Consider the following 27,842-nt stretch of genomic DNA (forward strand, 5'->3'; position numbering starts at 1 on the left):
GCTGGGTGATCATTTTTTATCACTGAAGTCACCACAATTTCTGCCGTAGGAGCTATAGGTGGCGCTGTGGCACCATGTTTGGTTCCCAAGTCTGTTTTCTTTGTATCCCCTCCACTGTCTCCTCCCTGACATTGCTGCTCTAACCCTGTTAGCACAGAGAGCACATCTAAAGTTCATGTGAAGTTTTCCCACCTCTTCTTTTTTTTTTTTTAAACCCAACTGGATAAGTGATATTTTACTTTGGCAAGTCATTTTTATTTCCAGTGCCCAGAATGGATTTTGGCACATTAAACAAGCAATTCTTAGAAAATAGAAGTTTCCAGTGGACACTGAAGGTTCTCCCTGTGTCCAGTTAGATTACTTAGAGTTCACTTGTTTCCTTCTTGTGTGTCTTTTTTCTTACTGAAGAAGTCTCTGTTTATTCATGGACATTTTTATCTTTTTAGGTAATATCCTTTTAGTAAATGGTACAGCATGTGGAGAGATAAAAATTACAGATTTTGGTCTTTCCAAGATCATGGATGATGATAGCTACAATTCAGTGGATGGTATGGAACTGACGTCACAAGGTGCTGGTACTTACTGGTAGGTATCTAGGAGGTCTGCCAAGTTGGTTGGTGGGTATGTGGCTATGTTGGATTGAATCCTTGGTGATTAATCCTATGTAGTCTGCTAAAGCAGAAATACCCTGTCTTTTTAGCAGTTTGACTTTTTGTATTGTTATTTATTTTCTTTGTGTTCTTGAAAACCCTTGAAGAGAGTGCTTGTGTAATCCGATCCTTGGAGATGTATGTGTCTTACACAGTGCTGGCCATACAAGCCAGTAGAGAACGAGGTTGCTTATGTGTTTAAAAGAACAGCCCTGAAGTCTTTATAGTTCAAGTAGAGGCCTCTCCTTGTGTTAAAGGGATGAGGGATTTGTTTCTAGGATGATGAACTGTCAAGTCAAGGATTAAGGACTTGTGAAAATCAGGATAGGAACCAAAACAAACAGAAAAAAAAACAGAAATCCACAGTATCCCATGAAAGAGCGAGCACAGTTTGGCAGAGTTATAGCTGTTTCTGTCAGCCACGCCCTAAAGGTTTGAGGCTCCTCCTTGTAGGCGCCTTACTGCAGCTAGCTCTGCTTCACAGTTCTTTGAACACTCCTGCCTACGATAGGCTTTTTTCACTGTGACTTTTTACAGTGGGAACCACAAAGTATGCCTGTGCCTGGGGCATGCAACTTTATGATGGTAATTTACTGTTTTATTCCCTTCTGAGGTGGTTATACAAAGCCACACTCTGCCTTAAGTGACAGAGAAGCCTCCATAGCACTACAGGAGAGGTAGGTGACATGCCTTTGTACCCCAGCCTCTTGTAGAAGGCTCTGGGTCTAGAATTCTGTCTAGGAATGAGGGGCTCTATGAGGAAGTATGTAAAAGGGGCATGCCATTCAGAATGCGTGGAAGGAACCCTGTTCTCCTTTGCTGAGCCCGTTGATTGTTAGGTGGGCAGTGTTGCTCTTTGTGCTTGTGGAAATGGTACCTATAGTCAAGAGTCAGTCCTTAAATTAGAATTTTCAAATGCTAGGTTTAAAATAGAAGTTGCATTTATAGTGTTTACTCACTGTGGTGGTTATTGTGGGTTAGTCTCCCTGTCGCTAAGTGACACCAAAATATACATACAGTTGGTGATTTTGGGGAAGAGGTCTATACCTCTTTATATGAGTTTATTGGAACTTACACTTGAGTTTTTTGCTTGTTAGGTTATTCTTTTTAAAGTGTAGTCAGTCTGTCTCACACACTCACTCTCTCCCACACGTCTAAAATAGCTATTGAAAAATAATAAACTGTTCTGGGTGGAGTAGTGCACACTTTAATCCTAGCATGGGGGGGTGGGCAGAAAGCAGGTAGATCTCCATGAATATAAGGCCAGCCTGGTTTACATAGTGAGTAAGACCCTGAGTGTTCTTTCTACTTCAATTAGAGTTGAGTAAGATAAAGGGTTTCTGAGCTGACCTTGGTAGCTCACACCTAAATGGATCTCTGTGAGTTTGAGGCCAGCTTGATCTACATAATGAGTTCCAGGACAGCCATACTGTTTCTATAAAGTTTTTTTGTTTGTTTTTGTGTTGGTTTTTTGGGGGGAGGGGTAGGGGGAGGAGTTTTCTGTGTAACAGCTCTGGCTGTCCTGGAACTCACTCTGCAGACCAGGCTGGCCTCAAACTTACAGAGATCCACCTGCCTCTGCCTCCTGAGTTCTAGGATTAAAGGTGTGCACCACTACTTCCCAGCTCTATAAAGTTTTAAAGTGTGTATTGATAATGGTGTCATAGTCACCAGCCTCAATATGTTGCCCTTTTAGCATAATGACCCAGAGAGATAAAAACAGCCTGGGGGGGATGGGGGCAGGTTCAGAACATTTTAAATAACTCATTGTGGATTTAAGCTTACCTGAATTCTACATTGAACAAGATAAATGAACTGGGAAACTTGAGAGATGGATTAGTGGTTCAAACTGCTTTCAGTGGAAACATGAGGACCTGAGTTAGGATTCCAGTACCCACAAAAAAATAAAGCAAAGCATGCCCACACTGGTTGGGTCTGCAGCCTCTGGCACTGTAGGGGACAGACGGGAATTATTAGGACCTAGCTACAGGTTCAGTGAGAAATCATGTCTCAGAAGAATAACCGATAGCCAGACATGGTGGCACATACCTTTAATCCCAGCCCTTAAGGCAGAAACAGTGAGTTCCATATCAGCCTGGTCTACATAGCCAGTTCCAGGTGAGACAAGGCTACTACTCAGTGAGAGCATGTCTGTCTCAGAATGGGACAAGGAAGAGTAAGTGATAGAGCAGGACACCTGGTAGTCTCCTCATGTGCACAGGTGTGTATACCTGCATAGGCTTGCACATAAACCATACATGAACTCCCAGACATATGCAAGATGCATGAGTAGGGCATGGTAGTGCATTCCTTTAATTACAGCCTTTAGACCAGCCTGTCTCAAGAAACAAAACAAAGAAAGGAAGAAAGAAAGAAAGAAAGAAAGAAAGAAAGAAAGAAAGAAAGAAAGAAAGAAAGAAAGGAAAAGAAAAGAAAACATGAGGTGAATGAGCTCAGATTATGCTTTGGGCATTGTGTCTGAGCTTCATTTCTTCTATATGAGGACTTGTGATAAAAATGCAGCTGTTTTTAGCATAGTTTGTTATCATAGGCCTGTCCTCTGCAATCTCTCCCAAAGCTCTTGGTAGGAAATGAGAACATTTACTTTTCTCAGTATTATTTGTGTGGAAAACTAGTTTATTTTTTCATTTGTAGATGAAGAAACTATAAATTAGAAGCTGATTTACCAAACACATACTGTCAAGTTGAAGTGCCTTTTACATTCTGTTTTGTTTTGTTTTCAGGGTTTTTCTGTGTAGCCCTAGCTGTCTTGTAGACCAGGCTGGCTTCAAACTCTTTGCAACTCTTTTGGGGGTCAAACGACCCTTTCACAGGGGTCACCTAAGACTATTGGAAAACACAGATAATTACATTACAATTCATAACAGTAGCAAAATTATGGTTATGAAGTAGCAATGAAATTAATTTTATGGTTGGGGTCACTATAACATGAGGAACTTATTAAAGGGTTACAGCATAAGGAAGGTTGAAAACCACTGTTCTATTATCTTCAGAATTCTACCTTCAACTGAGCTGTGACTAGGATTCTGGACATACTTATTTTCTAAATGCTCAGAGGTTCTTACCTTCCACACTATACAACTTGTAGTAGCCCTCTGCCTCCAGAGAGCAGTGGTGGTGAGGAGTTCAGATGAGGGTCTTTGTGTGGCATTTGCTATACTAATTGTTAGCCTTTCAGCAAGCTATATCACCTTTAATGTGGAAAAGTAAAACATGTTCTATTAACTTGGACTTTAATGTCACTCTGGATTTTTATTGGGGTTATTTCTATATGGGTTTCCAAAAGAAGCTGCCTTAAAAAGGCAGAATAGACTCTGCCCTCGAGAGACCTCTAGGTCCTGAATTCATTTGGATTTCAAAACATTTATTAATTTTAGGACCTGGAAATGTAGCTTATTAAAAGCTCTGATTTAATCTTCAGCACCTCCAAAAAATTGATTGTGGCCTGAGTCTATAGCTCCATAGTAGAACACATAATTCAATGCCTGAGACCGTCCTTGTGATCCCCAGTTGTCACCATCACAACAATATACTACAACAAAATTTGTGAATGACACTTGGAGTTGGCACAAGCCTGAGAAAGAAGGCTGGGGGGTGAGCCAAATGAACCTAGAAAGAATATTTATATCTCCATAAATTGAGAAATAAAATACTTTAATGCCCTGAAGATATAGCCACCTCCATAAGTTTAAGTGTTCTTTTGTTTACTTGTATATATTTATTTCTAAGCTGATGGTTGAAACTAGAATGCTTGGTATATATATGTGTGTGTTCGCACATATATATGTATGTTTTATACACACACACACACATACACACACACACACTTTTTTTTCCTTGAGAACCAAGATCTCTTTCCTTAGCCCCAGCTACTACTTGCAGAGATCCGTCTGTACCTCTGCTTGTGCCATAATTAAAAGTGTACCTGACTGAGTGTTACATTTTTAACAAGGTCCTTTATTTTGCTTTTTTGTATATGACTTAGAGTTATATTTTCTGAGTGTTTTTGTTTCTATTTTCTCCTAGGTATTTACCACCAGAGTGTTTTGTGGTTGGGAAAGAGCCACCAAAGATCTCAAATAAAGTTGACGTCTGGTCAGTGGGTGTGATCTTCTACCAGTGTCTTTATGGGAGGAAGGTGAGGAGGAAGGCAGTGCAGCAACCTGGGGCCATGTCCACCACCTCAGTGTGGATTCTTTGCAGTTAATTATTGGGATCTTGAAAGTACTGGTTAAAGAAAATACAGGCTGGAGGACACCTACTGAATTCTCCCAAGCCATCAGAGCATGCATGTTGCTGTTCTCAAATATAGACGTTTTGGTTCTGATATGTGTATGAATTGGAATGTCAAGCAGGGTGGTTTTTTGTTTTGTTTTGAAAGGTCTTGCTCTGTAGCTGTGGTTGATCTGTTACTGTATAGTCCAGGCTGAGCCCAGACTCAAGGCATTCCCCCTGCCTTGGCCTCTTGAACACTGAGATTGTATCACATCTATCTTGAAATCGTTTAATAATGTGCCCAAGAACTATTCTCTAGGTTCTAATAAGTTCTGAAACGTGAAGATTCTCTAGATTTTATTTTTAATCACCTCTTTAGATAAAGCTGTTAATAAAAATACACCATGCCTGTACATGCTGTAAAAGCTAGAGGTTCACCTCAGGGTTGTCCTTAGTTATTTTCCATCTTGTTTTTTGAGACAAGGCCTCTCACTGAACCCCACTCAGCTAGACTAGCTTGCCATCTTGCCCCTACATGTCTGCTGTCTTAGTCTCCCCTGTGCTGGGATTACAGGTACATGGCTGCTACACCTAGCTTTTTTATGTGGGTGCTGGGGATCAAACTCAGTGTTTTATAGTAAGCAAGCACTTTACCCACTGAGCCATCTTCCTAATACCCCCCCCCCCAGTACTTTTTTGTTTCTTAGTTTTGTTTTGTGGAGACTGGATCTCACACTATAGCCCTGGCTGATTTGAAGTTCTCTGTGTTTGAATCAAGCTGGCCTCAAACTCAGAGATTGTCCTACCTCTGCTTCCTGAGAGAGCCTGAGATTAAAGGAGAGAATCACCATACCTGGCAAAGACTTATTTGAATATTTATTTATGTGTTTGTCTCTGAGTATCTGAGTACACGTTTGCCTGTGTCACATGCTGTCCTAATTTGCTTTCTGTTGCTGTGACAAACAGCACGACAGACAACAACAACAAAATAACTTGGGGGAATTATTTGGCTTAGGTGTCTGGATCACAGACCACCATTAAGAGAGCTCAGGGCAGGGACCAGGGAGGAGTGCTGCTTACTGCTGCTCTTCGAGGCTTGCTTGCATACATCAGCCAGAACCACCTGCCCAGGGTGACATTGCACAATGGGGGGGGGGGCTTTCCACATCAATCTTGAGTCAGAAAATGCCCCACTGTCTTGCCTCCAGGCATTCTGATGGAGGCAGTTCCTTAATTAAGGTTCCCAGGTGACTCCAGCTTATGTTAAGTTGCACAGAACTAACCATCACAGATACTCTGGTGCTAGATTTACAAGAGGTTGTGAGTTGTTTGACATGGGTGTTGGGAACCAAACTGGGGTTCTCTACAAGAATAGCAAGTGCTCATGTGTGCTGAGGTGTTGTCAGAAAATATCCCTTGGCCAACTGTGGTAGTTTATGACTATAATTCCAGTATTTGGGAGTCTGAGGCAGGAAGATCAAAGGAGTGTGGGAACCCTGAACTATATAGTAAAAACCCATCAAGAAAACCAAGGCTGTAGTTTAGAGGCATAGTACTTAGCTCATATGTACAAAGCCCTGAGTGCCATTCCCACACACCCCCAACAGTATTTCTTGTCTACTTCTGATAGAGGTGTTATATCATTAGAGAAAACAATGGCAGTGTTTTTTCCTTATGAGCAGCATGTCTTTTATACACCCACACAGTGTATATATATACACACACATACTAGGGTTCAATTGTATATTAATATTCCTCCTTCTGCCTTCAGAGTGTTTCAGTGTTCAGTTACACTGAACATAGGCATAAAGCAGATGGGAGTTTGGCAGCTCCCAGACCAAACTCCTAACACAGACAACTCCTTCCTCTTTAACCTCTTAGTCTTCCTTTATCCAGCCTCTCCTAGATAAGAAAACTATGCTGAACTAGTGGAGCTTAATTATTTTGTACTATCTAAGAGTGTGGAGTTCTGGCTAATGGTGTAGTCATTACTGTAAGTTTGAGCCTTTTTTAAAAGTTTACTAGGAAATGCAAGTTGAAGTTAAAAGCCCTAAGTGGTCCTAGCACTGTTTTTTTTTTTGTTAGGTTTTGTTTCTTTCCTTCTTTTTTTTTCTTTCTTTCTTTTTTTTTTTCTTAAAGATTTTATTTATTTATTATGTGTACAACATTCTGCTTCCATGTATATCTGCACAACAGAAGAGGGCACCAGGTCTCATAACGGATGGTTGTGAGCCACCATGTGGTTGCTGGGAATTGAACTCAGGACCTCTGGAAGAGCAGTCAGTGCTCTTAACCTCTGAGCCATCTCTCCAGCCCCTCCTTCTTTTTTTTCCTAAGACAGGGTTTCTCTGTGTAGTTTTGTAGACCAGGCTGGCCTTGAACTCACAGAGATCCTCCTGCCTCTGCCTCCTGAGTGCTGGGATCAGAGGCAAGTGCCACCATCACTCAGCTTAACATTTTTCTTTTTAGATTTACTTATTTTATATATATGAGTGTTTTTCCTGAATGTATGTGTATGCACTTTCTGAGTTCAGAAGAGGACATTAGATCCCCTGAAGCTGGTGTTACAGATGATTGTGAACCTCCATGTGGGTGCTGGGAACCAAACCCCAGTCCTCTGCAAGAGCAGCTAGTGTTCTCAGTTGCTGAGCCTTCTCTCCAGTCTTCTTGATTGATTTTTCCATCCGTTTTGTTTTTGTTTTTTGTGTATGTCTTGGGTTAGCTAGTGGCACGTAGATAGGTGACTCTGAACTCAAGAGGCTGCTAATTTCTGTACTGAATCTTTCTTTGCTATGAGCAAAGCTAGAGATAGGAGAAACTGCTCCTAGTTCCCTGTTCTACCTTGACCTGGTCTTTAAGCTTTGGACCCTCCCCATTAAGGTCAAAGGTGAGAATTAAAGGAGAGAATCCCCAGAGTTTGGAAACTCTTCTGTGGTACTGAATTGTGTAGCCAAAGGCCAACCTTTGTTTATTTTGTTTTTCTATGACAGCCTTTTGGCCATAACCAGTCCCAGCAAGATATTCTACAAGAGAATACTATTCTTAAAGCTACTGAAGTACAGTTCCCGCCAAAGCCAGTAGTTACACCTGAAGCAAAGGTAAGTTTGATTCATTGGCCAGCAGAAATGGCTGGCTTCGTGTGTCCTGTCTTTGGGTGGTAGCAACTGATTTGTTTAATATGAAATTCAGACATTAGTAAGCAGCAGATGGAGACAAATCATTGTTCAAGAACAGTGGGGCCGGGTGATGGTGACACACACCTTTAGTTCCAGCACACTCGGGAGTCAGAAGCAGGCGGATCTCTGTGAGTTCGAGGCCAGCCTGGTCTACAGAGCCAGTGCCAGGACAGGCTCCAAAGCTACAGAGAAACCCTGTCTCAAAACACAACCCCTACCCCCACCTCAGTGAGTAGAAGAGTATTGCGTATAGTCTGCCCATCTCACCCCCAGGTTCAGTAAAAAGGAATATTCACAAGCAGATTGGACCCACAAGGGCTGTGTGACACAGGACAGGGAAGGATTGATTGGTAGACTCCAGTAGAGTGACACCTGGTAGTGTGTGCGATAGGAGGGATGCCCAGTTTCATGCCTGTCAGGAGGGTGGGCTGTCTGGGGCACTAAGACCTACCCATAGGAGAAATGGTGCAGGTGGGGGTACTGAAGTGGAAAGGTGATAGCCCCCTCCATTTTTGATGGCGTGGTTGGGGTAGGTGTCCATGATCAGTGTCCTGAATGATGTGTAGATTGGAGTGAAGTGTGTTCTGTAGGGAAGGAAAGAGAATTATAGAAGAGGTGCAGAGCATTGTGAAATGGGTGAGAAGCAGGCAAATGGTGTAGTCATGGCAACTGTATGGTCCAATTTTCAGAGCCTACTATGACAGCTATGTGTCGAGACATTTATTGGGTAATGTTACAATCTATGACAACCTGGCAAAACTCTAGTTTTGTGTATTTCATTATCAAAGGCTCATTTTTAAAGCCAGGCATTCCATGTTCATTTCTGTGAACGTCTTTTAGCTTCCAAATACTTTAATCAAACAGATACCTGTGTCTTCAGTTTTGAAAAGTCAGAATTGCCCTTCTACCTTTATATTCTGCTACTTAAGCATGGAAAGAGAAAAAAAAGTCACTTGTGATGATGTTTTAGATTTTTCTGTAAATAAGCCTACGTCATTTTGTTTGTCTGTGCCAGATGGACTGTTTGATTGGTAGGTGAGCACTCCACCTCTGAGTTCCATCCTCAGCCACATTTTAAACAGAGCACAAAGAGCATAGTTCCCATATACGTATGTCTCTCCCTGCTCTACAGCATCCCCTGTCAGCATCCCATCTCTAGGTTGGGATGTGTGTTGTCATCTGTGAGCCTGCCACACATCATTATCAGCTTACTATGAAATACAGACTATTGATAAATAGGATGTTTTAGACTTAAAAACTGATTAACTGGGGCCAAGAACATAACTAAGTTGGTAGAGTGCTTACCTGGCATGCGCAGAGCCCTGGGCTCCATCCCTAGCACTGCACAAAGCAAATGTGGTTGGGTTCACATGTGTAATCCCAGCACTCTAGGTGTGGGGGCAGGAGGATCAGAATTCAGGGTCATCCTGGGCTACATACTGAATTTGAGATGAGCATGAGGTTCAAGAAAAACAAATAAGTTGATACATTTAAATACATTACATTATAAAATTTGAATAAATTGAATTCTCAGGTCAAAAAAATAGGGAGACAGAAAAGACTTAAAAGTCTGTTGCAGTAATAGGACTAGGACTACCCGGCCTTCTGTGTTGATAGTGAGGTTGAAGTCAAATCATTCTGTAATACTCTGCAGACCACATACTAGTGTTGGCCCTTGTCTCTTCTGCTCTGCCTGATGAATTTGGGAAGGCTGTAACCCTTTTTTGGAGGGTGGGAGGGTTTGCTCTGTGTAGCGGTGGTTTGGGTCCCTCAGGTTCCCACCCATGTACCAGGATTAACTCCTTCAGTCTTTGTATGAAATGTCCTCACACAGGCATTTATCCGGCGATGCTTGGCCTATCGAAAGGAGGACCGTATCGATGTCCAGCAGCTGGCCTGTGACCCCTACTTGTTGCCTCACATCCGAAAGTCAGTCTCTACAAGTAGCCCTGCTGGAGCTGCTATTGCATCAACCTCTGGGGCGTCCAATAACAGTTCTTCGAATTGAGACCAACTCCAAGGCCACAGACTGTTTAGCACAGAGTGGACACATGGCATCAGCAGTGGGTTTGGAACAGTGAATCCGAATGGATCTCATGAAACCTGTACCAGGTGCTTTTCTTTTCTTGCTTTTTCCCATCCATAGAGCATGACAGCATCGATTCTCATTGAGGAGAAGCCTTGGGCAGCTCTGGCCAGGCCTCATAGGAGAAGACCCCGCCCGGGGTCCGGCGTCAACGGTCACTGTGTGTGGCTGCTCTGAGTGAGGAAAAAATTAAAAAGAAAAAACTGGTTCCATGTACTGTGAACTTGAAAACATGCAGACTCAGGGGATTCCCTGATGCAGTGCTTCAGATGAAGAATGTGGACTTGAAAATACAGACTGGGCTAGTCCAGTGTCTATATTTAAACTTGCTCTTTTCTTTTAATAAAGTTTAGGTACCATCTCCTGAAAAGCTTGTAGCACAGAGGCTCAGCTGGGGATGGTGTTTGACTTCGGAGGAAAAAGTTGCTATCGCCCATTAAAGGCACTAGAGTTAGTGTTCTATCCCGAAATAATTTCAGTTTTTAAAAACATGCAGCTTCCCTCACCCCTTTTTTATTTTTGAAAGATTACATTTGGTCATAAAGTGAAACCCGTATTAGCAAGTACGTGGCAATGTTCATTCCAGTCAGAGGCAGCTCCTGCCCTCTGGTCTCCCGCTGACGGATCTTTCCCTCACGGGAGCTCTGAGATGCCTGGGCTTTGCCATCCGACGAAGAATGAGGTTAGAAGACTGCAGCTGGAGGCTCTCGAGGTTTTCAGATATTTCTTCACAATTTGAACACTTGACGGTTGTCCCTTTTAATTTATTTGAAGTGCTATTTTTTTAAATAAAGGTTCATCTGTCCATGCAGTCTTCCTGGATTCTCTGAATGTAGTAACTATCGAAACTCCTTCTAGAGGTAAACAGAAGGCTGGCGGGGGGAGGGGGTGGTAGCGCTTCAGTCTGTACTCACAGGACAGGCTACATTTTTTGTTAACCTTGCTATTAACTTGGTCAGCTCATGAGCTCTCCCCCTCTCAGAGCTTTGGGAGAGAAAACCACCTCTCCCAGGCATTTGAACTTGGTGAATATGCACTGGGGTGTGTGTGTGTGTGTGTCTGTCTGTCTGTCTGTCTGTCTGTCTGTCTGTCTGTCTGTCTGTCTGTGAGCATGTATGCTCTTCTAACTCACTTTGATAGATTCATCTAGTGGAATTTAAAAAAAAATCTCAAGGAATATAGGTATTTCAGGTATGAACTTTCTTCTGGATCGACACCCCCCCTTCTTTCTGAGATGTGTGGTCAACTGAAGACGGAGCTGCAATGGGAGCCGTGTGGCCCCACTGTGCCCTTGAACAGCAGAGCTCCTGCGGGAGACGGTTGGAGGCCAGGGCTTACACATGTGGTAGCCAGCTTGGAATGTTACTGACATGTGGCAAGAGGGCCAGCCAGAAAACCTTAAAGATGCAGAGTTCAGAGCGGGGGTGGGGAGTCGGGAAGGGCAGAGGGCTCTTAAGCAATTCATTGACTCTAGTGCTCTGTACATACGAATAGTGCCCCTGAGTGCACATTTCTAAGACCCTGTGTATTTTGTAGTTATGCCCCACTTTGCTCAGTATCAAGTGGTCTTAAAGGAAGGCAGAACATTCCAAACTGAAGGAAATTTGTAGGCAGGTCTTATCACATGGCCTTCTGGGAAAAAAAGTTAAGCTTCTGATGCTTGGGTGTCCCCAGCTTTGAAAGCAGCTATTGTTTTTTTTTGTTTGTTTGTTTTGTTTTGTTTTTCTTGAAATACATATTTTGTAAGTACCCCTCCTCTGGTCAAATGCTAGGGCTGGAGCCCAAGGCCTTACATATGGCTCCTAGCCTCCACCCCACCCCAGTGACTGCCTTCAAGCAGAAGGCACAGAACCAGACAAGCCCAGCAGTGATAGGATGGACGGTGGCCACACTCATGGAGTGGGTGAAGCAGAAGCTGTGTTCAACTAGCTCGAAGGAACTCAGTTTGCACCTTTTATCCTTCATTTGTGACCCTGCAATTTTTAATTTTTGACTCAGTTGGGCGAAAGATGCTGTGTCTTTCTGCCTTCCCTCGATTCCTGCCCTATTTCCTCTTCCTTATCAGCGAGTGGCAGGGCTTGCTTCGTGCTCTGCCTTTTCTCGCTCATCCTAAAGAAGGGTGTACCCTCCCTTTGTGCTTTGTGCTCTGTGTCCTGGCTGGCCTGGCTTGAATCTGGGCACTCGAGGCATCTTTCCACTGCCTGGAGCAACTCCAGAGAACACACACTGACCTCTCTTTGAAGGGGCAGTAAAGTGGGGCTCTCTGATGGATGAGGGTTTCACTTTCTCCAGGCTTTAGTCCTTTATTTCCACAGTGCTGATTGACTCTATCCAGTGCATCATCCTCTGAACATTGAGATGTGATTCTCGTCTACAAATATGCTGGGCTGCAGTTGTTACTCTCCCAAGTCCATGGTTGGACTCTCCTGCCAAAAGTACTAATTTATGGCCAGGTCGTGGCACACGCCTTTAATCCCAGCACTCAGGAGGCAGAGGCAGTCGGATCTCTGTGAGTTTGAGGCCAGCCTGGTCTACAGAGGGAGTTCTAGTACAGCTAGTACTACACAGAGAAACCCTGTCTTGAAAAACCAAAAGAAAAAAAAATTACTAATTTATAATTAAACTTATGCAGAGTATTTTGGCTTATCCCAATAGACAGTATAAGGCAAAGTATATATTAAACATAAATTATAAGAAGTGAATTTTAGGGTGATGAGATGACATAGCAAGAAAAGACACTCGTTGCAAAGCCTGATATCCTAAGTTTAATCCCTGGGAACCCAGAAAATTGACTCCTACAAATTGTCCTCTGACTTCCACATACCTGCCTTGGTGTACCACTATTACACACACACACACACACACACACACACAAATAAATAAATGTAATTTTAAAAAGAAATTAGGGCCGGAGAGATGGCTCAGCGGTTAAGAGCACTGACTGCTCTTCCAGAGGTCCTGAGTTCAATTCCCGGCAACCACATGGTGTTTCACAACCACTTTGAGTGAGATCTGGTGTCCTCTGCTGGAGTGCAGGCAGAAGACTGTGTACATAATAAATAAATAAAATCTTTAAAAATAAACAAATAAATAAAATGAAAAGAAATTAGTTCCCAACCTCTTGGTTTCATTCAGGTTCTCCAGCCTCACACAGGACCCTTTCTCATCATCAGGGGGATAGGCACAGGAATCTCGGTAGCTGGTAGGGTTCCCACGGGTCCCACAAACATAATGGAAATGTGTTGACTCATGTAGTACTTTTTGTGCCTCTTACATGCCAAAAACTTTCCTTGGTGGTGGAGCATACTGGATGAAGGCCTGCTGATGGGCTCACAGTCCCATGAGAGCCTGGGCCTAAGAAGAGGCAGAATGTGGGGGCCTAAGGGGGAGAAGTCGGGCTCTTAAACTGTTAAGAACCCTGCTGCTGTGGCTGTGGCTGTGGCTGACCTAAGACACTGGGTTTGTTTCAGAGCTGCATCTGTTTCCTTCACTGTAGTCTGGGAGGGGCAGGTTTTCTCCTAGCTGAGATTAGCAGTTAGAGCATGAAAATAGCTGTCTTTAAACAGTTACTTAGGGTCTAGAGCTAAAGCGAAGGTGTGCTTCTAAGAAGGTAACATGTAACTTGGCTACACTTAACGATTTTTTTTCTTCTGGGACTCCTTTCTTCCTTCCCATACCGAATCATTCTGATATCCCAAGTGTCTCTTCTTCCTCCTCTTCTTTCTTCTGTTTTTCCTCTTCTTTCAGTTCTTCAGGCAGAATCTCGCAGGCTTTAAAGTTAGACCCGAGTTCAGATCCCATCTTGGAAAGCTTCATGGATATCTTGCACTGTGGAAATAAGTTAGAAGGTAGATAAAGGGCCTGACACACAGGAGTGCCATAAGAAATATTTAAGAAAGATGACAAGACCCTGTAACAGGAGCCAAGTTTGGAATCTTCAAGTTCACTGGTTTCAAGTTTAGAACCTTCTTGCTAAGTTGGCAAGAGATCATTTGGCCATTCGTTGTTGGTCAATAGGTCTCATTCCACCTGGAAGATGGCTTCTGGCTGAGTCTGGGACCATCAGCGACACTGGGAGTTTGTTAGATGTGTAAAGTCTCAGGCTCCCATCCCACCATCAAAAACTGGAGGTAGAGGCTTAACTGACCGTGTTACTTCTAGGTGGTACTGATGCAGGGGCATATTTGAGAACATAGCTGTGGACAGTTAGACTCCCAGGGCAGGGTGAGCCTGGAAGGTTGCCATTTCTACCCTTCGCCTGCCTGCCCTGAAGTGACTATGGCAGGGTCATTGGAGAGGATGGCTGTGAGACCTCTTAGCAGTACTAGTATAACTAGCCTGCCTGGAAATGTGATGTTATATTAAAAGACATTTGTCCCTCCATTTGATAATGGGACCATTTAACAAAGACCTCCCCAAGAAATCAACTTCCCAAGGAATCTTAATACTAGGAAAGACTAAAGCCAGAACCTAGAAAAAGATTTGCAACTTGTCATACTACTTACAAGAGACAGTGATGGGTCGTTGCCAGCAGGTCCACCCCTGGATCAGGACTGTGTGATTACGCATATCTCTTGCTTCCCTTTTAAGCTTAAGCCTCATGTTGAGACTCTGAAGATGGACTTGGAAGGTCACAGAGCCCTTTGTCCCTCTTCACAATGTGACTATATTGAATAAATCTTTTTCTGCTTTTCCACTATTTTCAGCTTTTTAAATTGGCTTATTGAAGATGGGTGGCAGAATCTGGCTTATTGGAATAGCCAGATGGAACCCAAGGCCTTACACACAGTAGGTTTCTGGCTTCTGAACTCACCCAACTTCAAGGAAGATGAGTCCTGTTTTATTTTTATCTTTGGGAATCAAAGTCTAACTAAAGCTCAGGACCTCTGGACTATTGTTAAACACTGTGTCATTATGGGGAGCTGCAAGACATACCCTAGACATAAATCCCTGCAGGCATTGTAACAGTACTCTTGGGCAAAGCTGCTCACCTTGGACCCTTCAAACCCTAAAGCCATAGGGTATCTTTTGAGTTAGTTCGTCAGTTTCCTCATACATGAGGGGTTCAGGGCTACAGAAGAGAGATGGCTTCAACAGGAGGTCTGGATCAGGGATGAGCACAGATGAGCTGCAGTTCTTTGGAGGGGTGAAGAGGGTTAAAGGGGGAGAGGCCTGAGGATTGAGGGAACCTGCCAGAGGCTGGGAAAACAGGCAAGTCTGGGGCCAGGTGGGGGCAGGGAATACAAGAGTGCTTTTGTGCAGGCTGAGCCCAGAAGGGGCCTTAGACAGACCGGAGTCTGCCAAGGATGTGTGTATGTGTAAGGTTCTGGGCGGGAGACCCCATGGTGAGGGGTCAGAGAGCAGCGGGCAGGCTGGCTGGCTTGTAACTTAGCTCCACCCATCTGGCCCTGGGTCAGGCTCCTGGGTGTGGTAGTTAAATGTCCAGTTAGAAGACTGTTCAGGTCTTCTGGCCTCAAGCTTTCTTCCCCTGGAGATTGAATGGGAGGAGGAGGAGGTGGAGGAGGAGGAGGGGGGAGCCATATAGAAGGGACGGGGCCTTAGCACTGTTAGAGACTAAAAAACTGAAGTCCAGAGCCATTTGGTGACAAACAGTAGTTGGAGCTTGTAGTAACTGGGAAGGGGGCTGCAGATTGAACTTTAGTGAGCTGGGTTCATCTCTGCCATGTTTGTGCAGAGATGGCTGTGGGCAAAGATGACACTTGGGCTTCCAAACAGACAGAGGCATGTATTTGTCCTAATCTAGGCTAGTCCTAAACTGTGCTTGTTTTGCTCAAATCCTGCCCCTCCTGACTAGTAGTCCTCAGGGATCTACATGAAAGTGCAGCCAGTCTGGGCAGCAGCCCTGCTTCTGCAGTCCTGGGCTGTGGGGACCGGCAGGAAGAGAACGGAGACATGACTTCACAGAGCATCATTAGAGTTCCCTCTATCTAGTCCTATTGCCTTGGATGCATACGTGTGTGTGTGTGTGTGTGTGTGTGTGTGTGTGTGTGTGTGTGTGTGTGTGTGTGTATTCACAAGTTTATATTTTTATATATTTTTCTATTTGTTAAAATGGGTTCTTCTGATATAGTCCAAGCTATCCTGAAACTCATAGTGTAGCTTAGGTTGGCCTGGAACTTACAATCCTCCTTCAGCCTCCAAAGTGCTTCACCACCCCTAGTTTGATCTTGTTATCTTGCTTATAAATCAGGAAGCCACAGGGCCTAGGGAGATAGATGCCTTGGTTGGTGAAGTGCTTGTGAGGTAAGCATGAGGAGCTGAGTTTAAATTCCCCAACACCCACATAGTGGTGCACACCTGTAATCCTAGCACTTGGAAGTCAGAGATGGGTGGATCCCTGAGTTCAAGGCCAGTCTGGTCTATAATGAGTTCCAGGCAAGCCAGGGCTACGTAGCAAGGCTCTGCCTCAAAATAAATTAACAAGGTGGAGAGCAACTGAAGGAGACACTTGATGTTGACCAGGCTTCCACACACAGGGCTGGATACATGCACATATGTTCACCCTCACACATAAACAAATACTCACACAAATTTGGAAGACATAGTTCTTCCTGTCTCACTTCTAGAAACCCTTAAATGAATAAATGGGAATGATATTCTCTGCATTGAAGGTGGCATGGGGTGTAATGTGTCAACAAGAGGTATGGCTAGTCATTGTCTCTGTCACTAAGCCAATTCCCTAGGGTAAGTAAGGTCTTGCCGCTGGAAGATAAGAAAGGTATGTCCCTCCAAATTAGCTCCAGAAGCCACAGCTCTCCGTGTCGATGGACTCTGTTTTGTTTCTTGTTTTTGAGACAGGGTTTCTCTTTGTAGCCCTGGTTGTCCTGGAACTCACTCTGTAGACCAGCCTCTGAGTGCTGGGACCAAAGGCGTGTGCCACCACTGCCTGGCCTATGTCTATAGACTCTTTAGAGCTTCCCACAATCTCAACAGGAGTCGTGCTGGTTAGTTTTAACTGTCAAATTGACAGAACCTAGAATCTCCTGGGAAAGATTAATGAGTTATCTAGATCAGTTGCCCTGTGCATGTATCTGCGGGGCATTGTCTTGACTGCTAGCAGAGGGAAGATACGGAGCATTGCTTTAGTCAGACAAAACCTACCCAGGCTTAGAATTGTAGAATGGTGACAGTGGAGCTTTGTGTGAGATTCAGGTCACCACTCCACAGCTTACAATCAGGACCATAAATGCCACATGGGTAAATTTCTCATAGCAACCCAGGACACAGCTATAGAGAACCTGTGTCCATCAAATGCTGCGCTCAGGAGTATGGTGAATTCCATACATGAGAGATGCCGACCCTGGGAGCTCAAAAGGTGCCCCTGGGCTCTGGTGATACCTTAGCCTACTTGTCCTCACTTCATCAGGTTGTCTAATTGCACCAGTGCCTGCTGGAGAAATGTGAGTGGCCTGGCCTGCTGCTGAGTGCCTGTGAGGGACAAGTCAAGCCTGATAGGTGGGGGAGGGACCTTGGTGGTGATACCAAGGACTCAAGAGATAGCATATTAGGTGCAGTTTGTAGTGAGGAATTGAGTGGGGCGCCTGAGTGGCTAGGTCAGGTCCTGAATCTCAGTCTTGTTCAGATTGCTGGATGCTACTAGGTAGTGGGGGAGCATGTCTTTAATCCCAGAACTTGGGAGGCAGAGGCAGGTGGATCTCTTAAATTTGAGGCCAGCCTGGTCTACAAAGTGAGTTCCAGGCCAGAGTTGTTGTTATACACAGAAATCCTAACTTAAAAAAAAAAAAAAAAGTAAAGGGGCTTGAGAGATGGCTCATCAATTAAGAGCACTGGCTGCTCTCTCATAGAACCCCCAAGTTTAATTCCTTCAGTAACAGGTTATTGACACTCTTTTCTGGTCTCCTCAGGTACCACACATACACATGCACAGGCATGCAATCAGGCAAAACACTCATACACATTAAAAAATTATTACTACTATTTCTTGTTTTGTTTTGTTTGAGATAGGGTCTCACTATATAGCTCTAGCTGTCCTAGAATTTGCTATGTAGACCAGGCTGGCCTTGAACTCTTCCTGCCTCTGCCTCCTGAATATAGGATCTGTGTATATCACTACATCCAGCTAAAATTAAATTTTTTTTTTATTTTGTTTTGCAAGATGAGGTTTCTCTATGTAGCAGTCCTGGAACTCGCTCTGTAAACCAGGCTTGCTTCGAACTCAGAGAGATCCACCTGCCTCTGCCTCCCAAGTGCTGGGATTAAAGGCATACGCTACCACACGTAGTCAAAAATAAAAGTCTTAAAAAAATAAAAATAAGAAGATGCATGGATGGCAACCCACAGCCTGATATAATAACTACCATCTCAACCCAGTCCACAGTCCACAGAATAGTGCTCGATTCATAACTACCATCTCAACCCAGTCCACAGTCCACAGAATAGTGCTCGATTCATAACTACCATCTCAACCCAGTCCACACTCCACAGAATAGTGCTCGACTCACGTGCACAGCTCTCAGTAAACGTCTGGGAAACAACAGAACTCCAGGTGCCCAGTGTACTGCTTGCTGCTATGCTGGAGGCTGGGGGAGGGCTGGCCAACCTCTTCAGCCTGGAGTGGAGACTGTGGGCCAGCTGGACGAAGCCACTTGGCTCCTCTAGGGCTCTACTCCACCAAAGGCCAAGGGTGAATTGGGGCAGTTCAGTGTTTTGAACTTTCCTTTTGCTTCTGGGCCACTGTTGTAGACCCAGCTAACCTGGAAGTCATAGCAAGCAAGTCTCTTGTCTCAGTCTTCTGAGATTACAAGCATGGACCAGAGGAGAGAAGTTCCAAAGGTGAAGTGGACAACTTTTTCAGCCTGTCCTCAGGGTAGAGACACAGCACTCCAGGTTGGAGGGAGTGGCTGGAGAGCACCCAGGTGACACCCACGCACCAGCTGGGTGACAGAAAGTTCTGGAGACTCCCGACCCACCCAACTGTGGCTGAGGGTTCAGCTCATTCTTTGGGCCCCTCCTTCATTTGCTGTGGTTCCTCACTTGAGCCTCTACCCCTCCCTGAGCTCCATCGCCAGCTTGTGTCTGGGTCTTTGTGACTCCTAAACGGAGCTAAAGGCAATGAACATTTGAGAATTGTGCATTTAGACTCTGTAGCAGCCTGGTTCCCAGTCCGGAGTCTGTATCCTCTGAGCCTACTCCAGGGTCCTGCTGACGGCAACTGGTAACATTCCTGTGGCTTCTCTAAGTAGGAGTTTGTGTCCCAAACTCCTGGGAGTCAAAGTCTGGACTCTAGACTTGGGGAGGAAGTCTGTACCTCTTGTATCCTGGAAGGGACTGAAGCCATCTTTTAGCCTCTGGGAGCTAAAAGGCAGGTTGGCAGTCAAAGGAGTAGTTTGCATGAACACAGACTTTAGGCTAAATCTGAGCAAGACATAGAGGGAGTCAGTCTTTCCAGAGAGAGGGGAAGGACCTAGGGACATTGGACAGAATTCTCATAGGTGGCCATGATGGGTTAGAGATGACAAATGCCACAGTGCTCCCCAGTAATGGGACAGGGGAGGGATGGTTCCCTTAGGTTAAACGATAAATTCCCTAAAACCTCACAGCCTGGAGCCAAACTTGGACATTTTGGAGCTGTCTTTGCACCATAGTTTTTCTTTTTTCCTTTAGCCTACTGTCTCTGGAACCCTCTCTGTGCTGTGGAAGAGTTCTGCCTGAGTAGCCTTTGGGGGTTTGCTGTATCAGGGCCAGGGGAGATGGAAAGGGTGGGGCCCACCCACGTCAGTCTGAGCTGGGCAAGACTGGCTTGGAGAGGGTGTGGAGTGGGACAGTCCCGTGAGTCTCTTTGGGCTCACACTTCTAGCTGCTTCAAGCAGGAGCCAGCCCGGTCTTACAAGCCTCCTCCCAGGCACCCCTTACTTCCACACAGTCTCTCCTCTTTTCCCAAGCTTTGCTGTGGGTCTGGCCTGCTAGGTGGTCCTGCTTCCCTGGGCATCACTGACTATAGAAGTTGCTGAAAGAGAACGCAAACATCCCTAAGTACAGTGAGTAAAGACACCAATATGTTATCTCAGAGTCCCGAGACTTAGAGAGGGGCAGTGACTGTTGAAGGACATGTGGCTAAGTGAAGGGTGGTGGGGATAGGGACAAAACCCAACCCACCTTTGACACCCATTCCAAGGCTTCTGCACTGACTGTCATTTATTAGCCAGCTACACCAGGCATCAAGATATTTCTATTGGGACTTGTTTACACTTTGGTATGCCATTTTTGCACATAGTTAAACCAAGAAAGGTTCTGGCGACAAGGGGAGATTATATTTTCCTCTTGTGGGACCCAGTGTCTCAATCATGATTAATCTGGCCTGAACAGATCTTACTGAGAGAGGGAACAAGGCAGGTGAGGTGAAGGGTCATGTGTAAGAGAGACCTCCTGATGTCCAAACAGCAAAGACCAATAGGGAGAGGATTCTATTTCCTGAACGGCTCTGTAGATTCAGGGCCGTGGAATGTGTTTTAAGCCTTAATACTGGTAGGAATCATGGCCCCTTTTACCAGTCACTGTGAGCTCAGAGAGAACAGCACTGCTAAACTAAAGGTCACACAGCTGGTGAATGAAGGAACCTGGACTCTTATTCCTGTTTTTGACTCCAGAGTTCGGGGTCCTTCCACCACACTACCCTAATGAAACCATCCTGCCATGCCCATTGTGACTGAATGAGTCAACATTTGAAGGGCATTGTCAGAGTCTGCAGAGCCGATTCTCAGTTCCCGTATCACTATAGCAAGTGCTATCTTAGTATCAAGTCTCCAGATCCAGAAGGAGACCCACTAAGTGCCAAGCATCTAGCCAGGTACCTGGCATGTAACAGGCTGTCAGTTAGGAACTGTCCCACCACTACATAGTAGGCCATGGGCACAGGCCCTGGTACTTTTTTTATAAGAAGACAAAAAAAGTCTCAAATCTCAGCCCTCATGACACCCAGCACTCCTGACAGCCTGTGACCATGTTCTACTGACAGCCAAGCCACAGGATCATTTTGGGGTGTGTGTGTGTGTGTGTGTGTGTGTGTGTGTGTGTGTGTGTGTGTGTGTGTGTGTGTGTGACTGCTAAAGCAAGCGTGTGGAGGTCAGAGGACAGTTTTATGTTGTTTGCTACTGTATGCTCCAGGTTGAGTGGCCTTCAATCTTATATATTCAAAAGCCTCTCTTGCTATTAAAACATGAGGATTACACATATGTGAGACAACCCCTCAGCCTAGAATGAGTTCTAGACCGTGGGTTGGTGTTTTTGTTTTGAGTCAAGGTTTCATACGATGGCTCAGGTGGCCTGAAACTACGTTTCAAGATGGTCTTGAACTCTAAGCAGTCCTCCTGCCTCAGTCTTCCAGGTGCTGGAGTTACAGCAATATACCACCACAGTTGGCTTGATAGGGTCTTTAAGCCGAGGAGAACTGGGCCAGAAACCATTGCAGGATAACTGTCCAGTTAACCCTACTCTCTACTCAGGATCTAAGCCAGATGGTAGTCACAGACATGGCAGATATGGCCAGTTAGCAGCATATAGTGACCATCCCAGACTAGAACAGGCCCGGGTGCCTTCAACAAGACTCTGCTAGCATGGTGCACTTTCGGGCTTCTTGCTCCCACCCTCCACCCCCAGCACTCTTCTCAGCCTGGGATATGGTGAAAAGTTTGTTTTTTCCATCAAGTGAAACAAGACAACAACTCTGTGACCATGCCTTTGTTTTCCCAGCAGCTGGCACAGGGTAATGCTTGGTGAGGGGACAGCAGAGGACTAATGCAATTCGATAGAACCATGTCACATTGATGATACCAGGGTGCTGTGGGGTGTTCACCAGAGAAGACTGCTCGGACATTGGTGTAAGCCAATAGAAAGTTTTTATTAGCCAGTCAGTGACTACACTGGGCATTTGGGATCCTATTAAAGCCCGGAGCCTTTCTCTGGGTGAGCGTTTAAGCACAAAAACCATGTCCTGGGTTGACATACTTCAGTTAACAAGAACGGTTAGCCAGAAGCAGAATTGCAGAAGCCAAAAAGCAAGGTTAGTACATTTAGAGACTTTCCCAGAACTATGGACTTTGATGGATTAGGTTTTTGTTTTCATTTTTGGCAGGTGGTGCTGTCTACATGCTGAGGTTTACAGCCTGAATGACATTCCATCATGGAGTCAGTTGTGCTAAGATCTGGGGCTCTGTTACAGGGTGTTGGTTTGTGCTCTGCCAGCAGGGCAGTACCAAAACTTCCTCTGGCTGGTGGAGGAGGGATCCAGTTCCATTCCAGAAGCATTCTGTGCTTAGGCTGTTCAGATAGGGAGATGCAGCTTAGACATAGCTGGCAGATTCTCAAAAACCTCAAAGATGACAAGCCTTTTAAGGAGGGAAGGTGTCAAGAGAAGGCAGCCCCAGCATGGCCAAGTGTGTATAGAAACCCCCAAGACATGTCAAACCAAGAAGGTAGGACCCCAGGGGGCAGTGAGGCCATGAACAATCCCCAGGAGCCAATCTCTGACCTGCTCAAGCTAGCTGTGGAGTAGGGGTTTTGAACTTGGCTGACTTTAAGGGCTGTGTGGCTAGTGAAACCTCTCCAGGGGCCTGTTGGTGCTCCTTTGGGGGCCCTGCAATCAGTGGGCTATATTAAGCCAAGAATCTCAGCTGCCAGAACTTGGAAGGACCAAGGAGCAAAGCCATATTGCAGAGATAGGGAAAGATTACCCACAGCAGGAGTAATAAAAAGTCACACTTGTTATTTCCAAAAAAGCCCCGTAGTGGGGAGTTCAGGAAACAATAAAACATATTACAGTTTTACAGTGTTTTGATCACTTGTGATGGGAGAAGCTGAGGCTTCTTCGTGCTGTCTTAACCCTGCCCCAAGCAACTCTTCCAAAACTGTTTGGGAAATCGGGGGTAGGTGTGGGCTGCCTTTCAAAATCCAGACTCTCAGTCCAGTGCTCTGTGCTGCCATCTGACCTGTTGCGTAATACTAAGTAACTGGATTGTCTTCTTGAAATTTCCATTTTGTTCTTTGCTACCGGCCAGCACCCCAGCTGGTGGGAATGATGTCGGTCTTCTAAGACATCCAGTGGACCTTTTTTTGTCCCAGGTCTCTGGATTCGGGACTCCAATTAACTCAAGTGTTGCACACTTTGTGCCAAGGACACCGAAACAGGAGTCACACACATGCTGAAACATGACGATCAAGAATTGTCTGCACTGCTCCCAAACAACAGGAGCCCTCCCCTCCCCCAACCTCTGCGCGGGTGGCGGAGTTCTGGGCTCCTCCTCTTCCCTACCAGACTAGGGGAGGGGGTCCTCTTTGGAAAGAAAATAGCTGGGGTTAGCGGCTAAATACAGGCAGAAGAGGCAGGATGGAGAGGGTGCTGGCGGCCCAGGTCTGGCCACTTGAGTCAGTCGCGCGTCCCGGTCCTCGGCTGGCCAGGCCTCGCAGCAGCCCAGGTCTCGCCACGCGGTGAAGTTCTGCGGAAAGTTTTGCAGTTGCTTTGCTGCCCGCGCCAGCAGGAGAAGCTGTGACGCAGCGTCTGGGGCTCCAGGCCCCGGCTGAAAAGAGAGGGAAGACGAGGCGGGAAAGAATTAAGGAGCAGAGTGGAGGAAGATAAAAGAGCGCACGCTGGGGACGGTCCTTGTGGACCGCGCTGATCCTCCTCTCCTGCCATCCCCTTCTCTCCCTCCTGAAGCGCGGCCCCTGCGGCCGGGTCCCCAGCCCCGCGTCCCCGCAACTCCTCCTTCCCCTCCCACGCTGCCCACTTCCCTTCCCCTCTACCCCTCAAACCCTCCTCCTGGGTTCGGCGCTCCTCCCTCCGCCCTCCCTCCTCGGGGCCTGCCTCCTCCCTCCTCCTCTCCGGGAGGCATCACATCGTCCCGACCCCTCGCCGGCGGTCATCCGAGCCCAGCATCAGTGCGCCACTGCGCGCAGCCCGGCCGTGCGCCCCCGGTCCTCCGAGCGCCGCAGAGATGGGGCCCATCCGACCTGCCCTCGAGCCCTGGCCTCGTCACCTGCTGCGCTGCTTCTTGATTCTCGGGGGACTGCATCTCGGCCACCCGGGGGACGCCGCCGCCGTCCCCGCCGCCCTCCCGGGTAAGGCGCTGCCAACTTGGCCAACTTCGGGGGCGGGCCCGAGGGGAAGTGGGGCCTCTTGATTTTATCCTCTTTTTTTTTTTTTTTTTGACTCCCTTATTTTCTGGAGGTAGGTGTAAGTGTGTGTGTGTGTGTGTGTGTGCGTGCGTGCGAGTGTGCGTGTGTGTGCGTGTGTGTGTGCGCGAGTGTGCGTGTGTGTGCGTGTGTGTGTGCGCGAGTGTGCGGGCGTGTGTGTGTGTGTGTGTGTGTGTGTGTGTGTGTGTGTGTGTGTGTGTGTGTGTGTGTGTGTGTGTGTGTCTGGGTTTTTAAAAATCGCCTCCGCTTTTCTGGGAGCGAGGGAGGAGATGGGAGGAGGAGCGCGCCTGGAGGTGGGGGAGGACCTGAGTGGAACCAGATGTGGCAGGCGGCGGGGGAGGGGATCCTGGGCACTGAGGCCTGGGAGGGAGAGGGAGGGAGATGGAGGGCTGGCGACGACTCGCGTCCGGGCGACCCCCGGCGCCCGCCCCGAGCTGGTCCGGTTTGGTGGGTGGGATGCACCCGGAGAGCCAGAGGCGCGTTGTTTCACACTCCGTACGTGAGGGTCAGGCGCCTGTGCAGCGTCTGGCAGGGTCTTTATATTTTCTTTCTTGGTCTTCAAGGACGGCTTGTGGCATACAACTTCTGTAGTGTTCGAATGGAATCCTGTGGTACAGTTTTATGTCAGAGGGCCGAGTGTGTGTGCATCTCTGTGTGTGCGCCTGTGTGTGTGTGTTCGTGCTCTCACTTTGTGTGAGCAATTCTAACTAAACTGGCACTTCTCCAGAGTGGACAATCTTAAGCTGCAAAAGAGTTTCTAAAGATGCAAAACCACAGCCCACAAAAAACCAATCATACAAGCCCCCCTTCTCTTTTCTGCTGATTCTTCCTCCTCCTCCTCCTCCTCATCCTCCTCCTCCTCCTCTTCTTCTCCTCCTCCTTCTCCTTCTTTTTCTTCTTCTTTTTCCAAGAAGAGACTGAAATGTGAGGTCAGACAGGTCTCTCACCAAGACACCGAATATTGGTGGGGTAGATATTCCTCCCTGAGAGGATTTTCAGAAGTAAAAAATAAAGCGCTGGGTGCTGCCTCCACAAACCCCTTTTATGTTTCACTGGGGGCTGGGGTGAGTGGAAAGGGATGGGACTGCAGCTTTGTGCTGGGGGGCGGGGGGCTGGAGAGTCTGAGGCCTTTCACAGTGGCCTGGTGTGCTGTGGGCATCTACTAAAAGGAAAGGAAGGGTTGGGGTGACCCAAGTCACATAAGGACCTGAAGCTTAGACAGACAGGAAGCAGACTCGGAGGCCTGTCCCTTACTCCTGGTCTTCTCCACCTTAAAGAACAGGGCACTGCTGGATTCGAGGGAGGGAAAGGATGGCCATTCCAAGAGCCCTAGCCTGGGTTTTAAAGCCAGGCCCTGGGAAAGAGCTGGGCCAGACGGCTGACTAGGTCTTTTCCTCCAGAGAGCTTTTGACAGGGGGGTGGAGGTGCCTGATGAGGGGCCCAGTTAGGGAGGAAAAGGAGGCCTACAGTGTCCCCGTGCCTCCTGATCTTTGCTTCTGTCTCTTCCTGCGCTCACTCTCAGGTTGTCTGTCCTACACATGAAATACCCATAGCCTGGGTGGTTGCATTGTCTGGATTACCCATGCCAGGCCTGGGCTAAGGCAGCTGGGGTGAGGAGCCTCCACTGAAGCAACTGAACAGGAGGGCAGCATCACACAACTCCCCTCTCAGTGCACACAAGTGTCAGGTGAATCCTGGAAGTTGGCAGGTGGGGGCAGGAGCACCCAACTTCCATATGGGAGGCTGGTGCAGGCCCTATGGGCTCTTGCCGCTGTGAGCCTGATATGAGAGGCGGCCACTGGCTAGGGAAACCGTGGCCCCAGGAAATGCTTGTGGGAAGTAGGTAGGATTTGCCTGGCAGGCTATTGCTGGGGTGAAAGGCCCCCTGGGGGAGGGGCTGCGGCTTTGTAGCTGCCTGATCACCAGCAGGAAGTCCAGTGGGCTCAGGACTGCAGAGATACTGCAGCTCTCTTGGAGGTCAGAGGTGACAGGGCTGTAGGAGTTCTGGACATAGGATGGCAGAATTCATCTTTACTTCCTCAGGTAAAGCGTGTTGTTACTGCAATACTGGTCCATTCTCCATGTATGCAGCACCAAGCCACATGCTTTACAAGAGTTAAAAGGTGTCCTTAGAGAAAAGGAAGGAAATCTTCCAGAATGACACAGGTTGAACCGTTAGTGTTAGGTGAAGGCTCAGTTGGTGAGGGCCCTCTCTCAGCCTGGAAGCCCTGTTAAGTCCAGTTTCTCCTTTAGCTCTGATGATAACCCAAAGAGCTAGGTATCATTGGACCCATTTTGCAGAGTGCAAAATGGAGTCTTAAGGGGAGTCTGATGATTTATTTTGGGCACATCTAGTAACTGAAAGGCTAGGACCAGGGATGCTTGATGACTACAGACAGAGGAGAGAGTGGTCCAAGGAGGAAAGGCTGTCTGGGGAGAGTGGGGAGGCCAGAAGGGAGAGAGAGCAGGCCACGAAGGAGACGGCTGCTGCTGAATTATGGGGAGGCTTCCTGGGTTCCTGAAGGAAAGGTTGATGGAAACTGGCCAGGTGCCTGGAAGGCTCCACTTGCAGCTGCCTGAAGTGCTGATGCTTTCTTACTACAAACATGGAAGAGGGGGCTACTGTCTGGGTGGAGCTGGCAGGAGACCTTGTGGAGTCCTCCTGTGGTAAAGGACTTCTATCTAAAGGGCACACAGAGGTGCCTCATTCCCTCTGAGAGGTATTGGGGACTTGTCATTGCCGCCAGAGTCACGAGACAAGCCACTATGTCCAGCCAGCAAAGCCCTGTCCTTCCCCATAAGGCTGCCTTCCTGGCTTTAGCAAGCTGCCAAGGCCACTGTGCTCCAGCTGGGTTTCTGTTCTATCCCGAGTTCACCTGGGCAAGGTGATGTTGCATGCAGGGGAGGAGGAAGCCTGGATTTGGTGCCAATGTTTTTATACCAGAGAGGTCTGATGCCCGAGAGTTGGCATGACTGTGAGACAGGATGGAAGAGCCATGAACTTCTCAGGGTCTTCTCTTAAATTCATCACTAGTTTGAGTCGGACAAAGTGACAACACCAATAAAAGTGGTTGTTTCTATGGCTGTGGCTCGGGACGTCTCCTAACCCTTAGAAGGCCTTACCTCAGACCCTGGGAGTCACGTGTTAGAATTGTTTGGTGATTTGTCAAGATCTCACCACAAGAAAGTGGTAAACAGGACTGGACGCAGGTGAGGCAGGGGTGAACACCTAAGCCCAGCAGTGCCAGTCAGGAGTGAAAGCGCTGCAGAAGGCAGGAAAATTGCCTTGGAGCTCTAAGCCTAGTAGAACCCCCTGTGTATTAGCCAGCTTGTCACCGAGACTCAGTTGCTTTATCTAAACAACTTAGGGAAGAAAGGTTTATGTTGGCTCTCAGCTGCACAGCCTTCAGCGTAAAGCCAGCTGGTTCCATTGCCCTTGAGCCTGTGGTGAGGCAGAAGCATAGCAAAGGGTCATGGCGGCAGAGGAAGGCTGCCCAGCTCATGCCGGCCAGGAAGACAGTGAGGCAC

At 46.9% G+C, this 27,842-nt stretch overlaps 2 protein-coding genes across 6 annotated transcripts in view; both read left to right on the forward strand.

Annotated features, from left to right (window-relative positions):
- Tlk2 (tousled like kinase 2) overlaps nucleotides 1–10,959 on the forward strand; it is a 102,504-nt gene extending 91,545 nt beyond the window's left edge. For all 5 annotated transcript variants that reach the window (XM_027427862.2, XM_027427864.2, XM_027427866.2 and 2 more), the window contains 4 exons: nucleotides 447–585; nucleotides 4,698–4,809; nucleotides 7,877–7,984; nucleotides 9,897–10,959. In XM_027427862.2, the coding sequence (XP_027283663.1) occupies nucleotides 447–585; nucleotides 4,698–4,809; nucleotides 7,877–7,984; nucleotides 9,897–10,070 (533 nt within the window). In that variant the 3' untranslated portion in view covers nucleotides 10,071–10,959. The remainder of the gene's footprint in view (nucleotides 1–446; nucleotides 586–4,697; nucleotides 4,810–7,876; nucleotides 7,985–9,896) is intronic.
- A 13,156-nt stretch (nucleotides 10,960–24,115) lies between these two features.
- The window catches only part of Mrc2 (mannose receptor C type 2), a 57,130-nt gene continuing 53,403 nt past the window's right edge, over nucleotides 24,116–27,842 (forward strand). Inside the window, exon 1 of the mRNA XM_027427860.2 lies at nucleotides 24,116–24,239. Coding sequence (XP_027283661.1) covers nucleotides 24,116–24,239 — 124 coding nt within the window. The remainder of the gene's footprint in view (nucleotides 24,240–27,842) is intronic.

This window comes from Cricetulus griseus, chromosome 7, assembly GCF_003668045.3.
Source record: "Cricetulus griseus strain 17A/GY chromosome 7, alternate assembly CriGri-PICRH-1.0, whole genome shotgun sequence".
In the NCBI taxonomy this organism is placed as follows: Eukaryota; Metazoa; Chordata; class Mammalia; order Rodentia; family Cricetidae; genus Cricetulus; species Cricetulus griseus.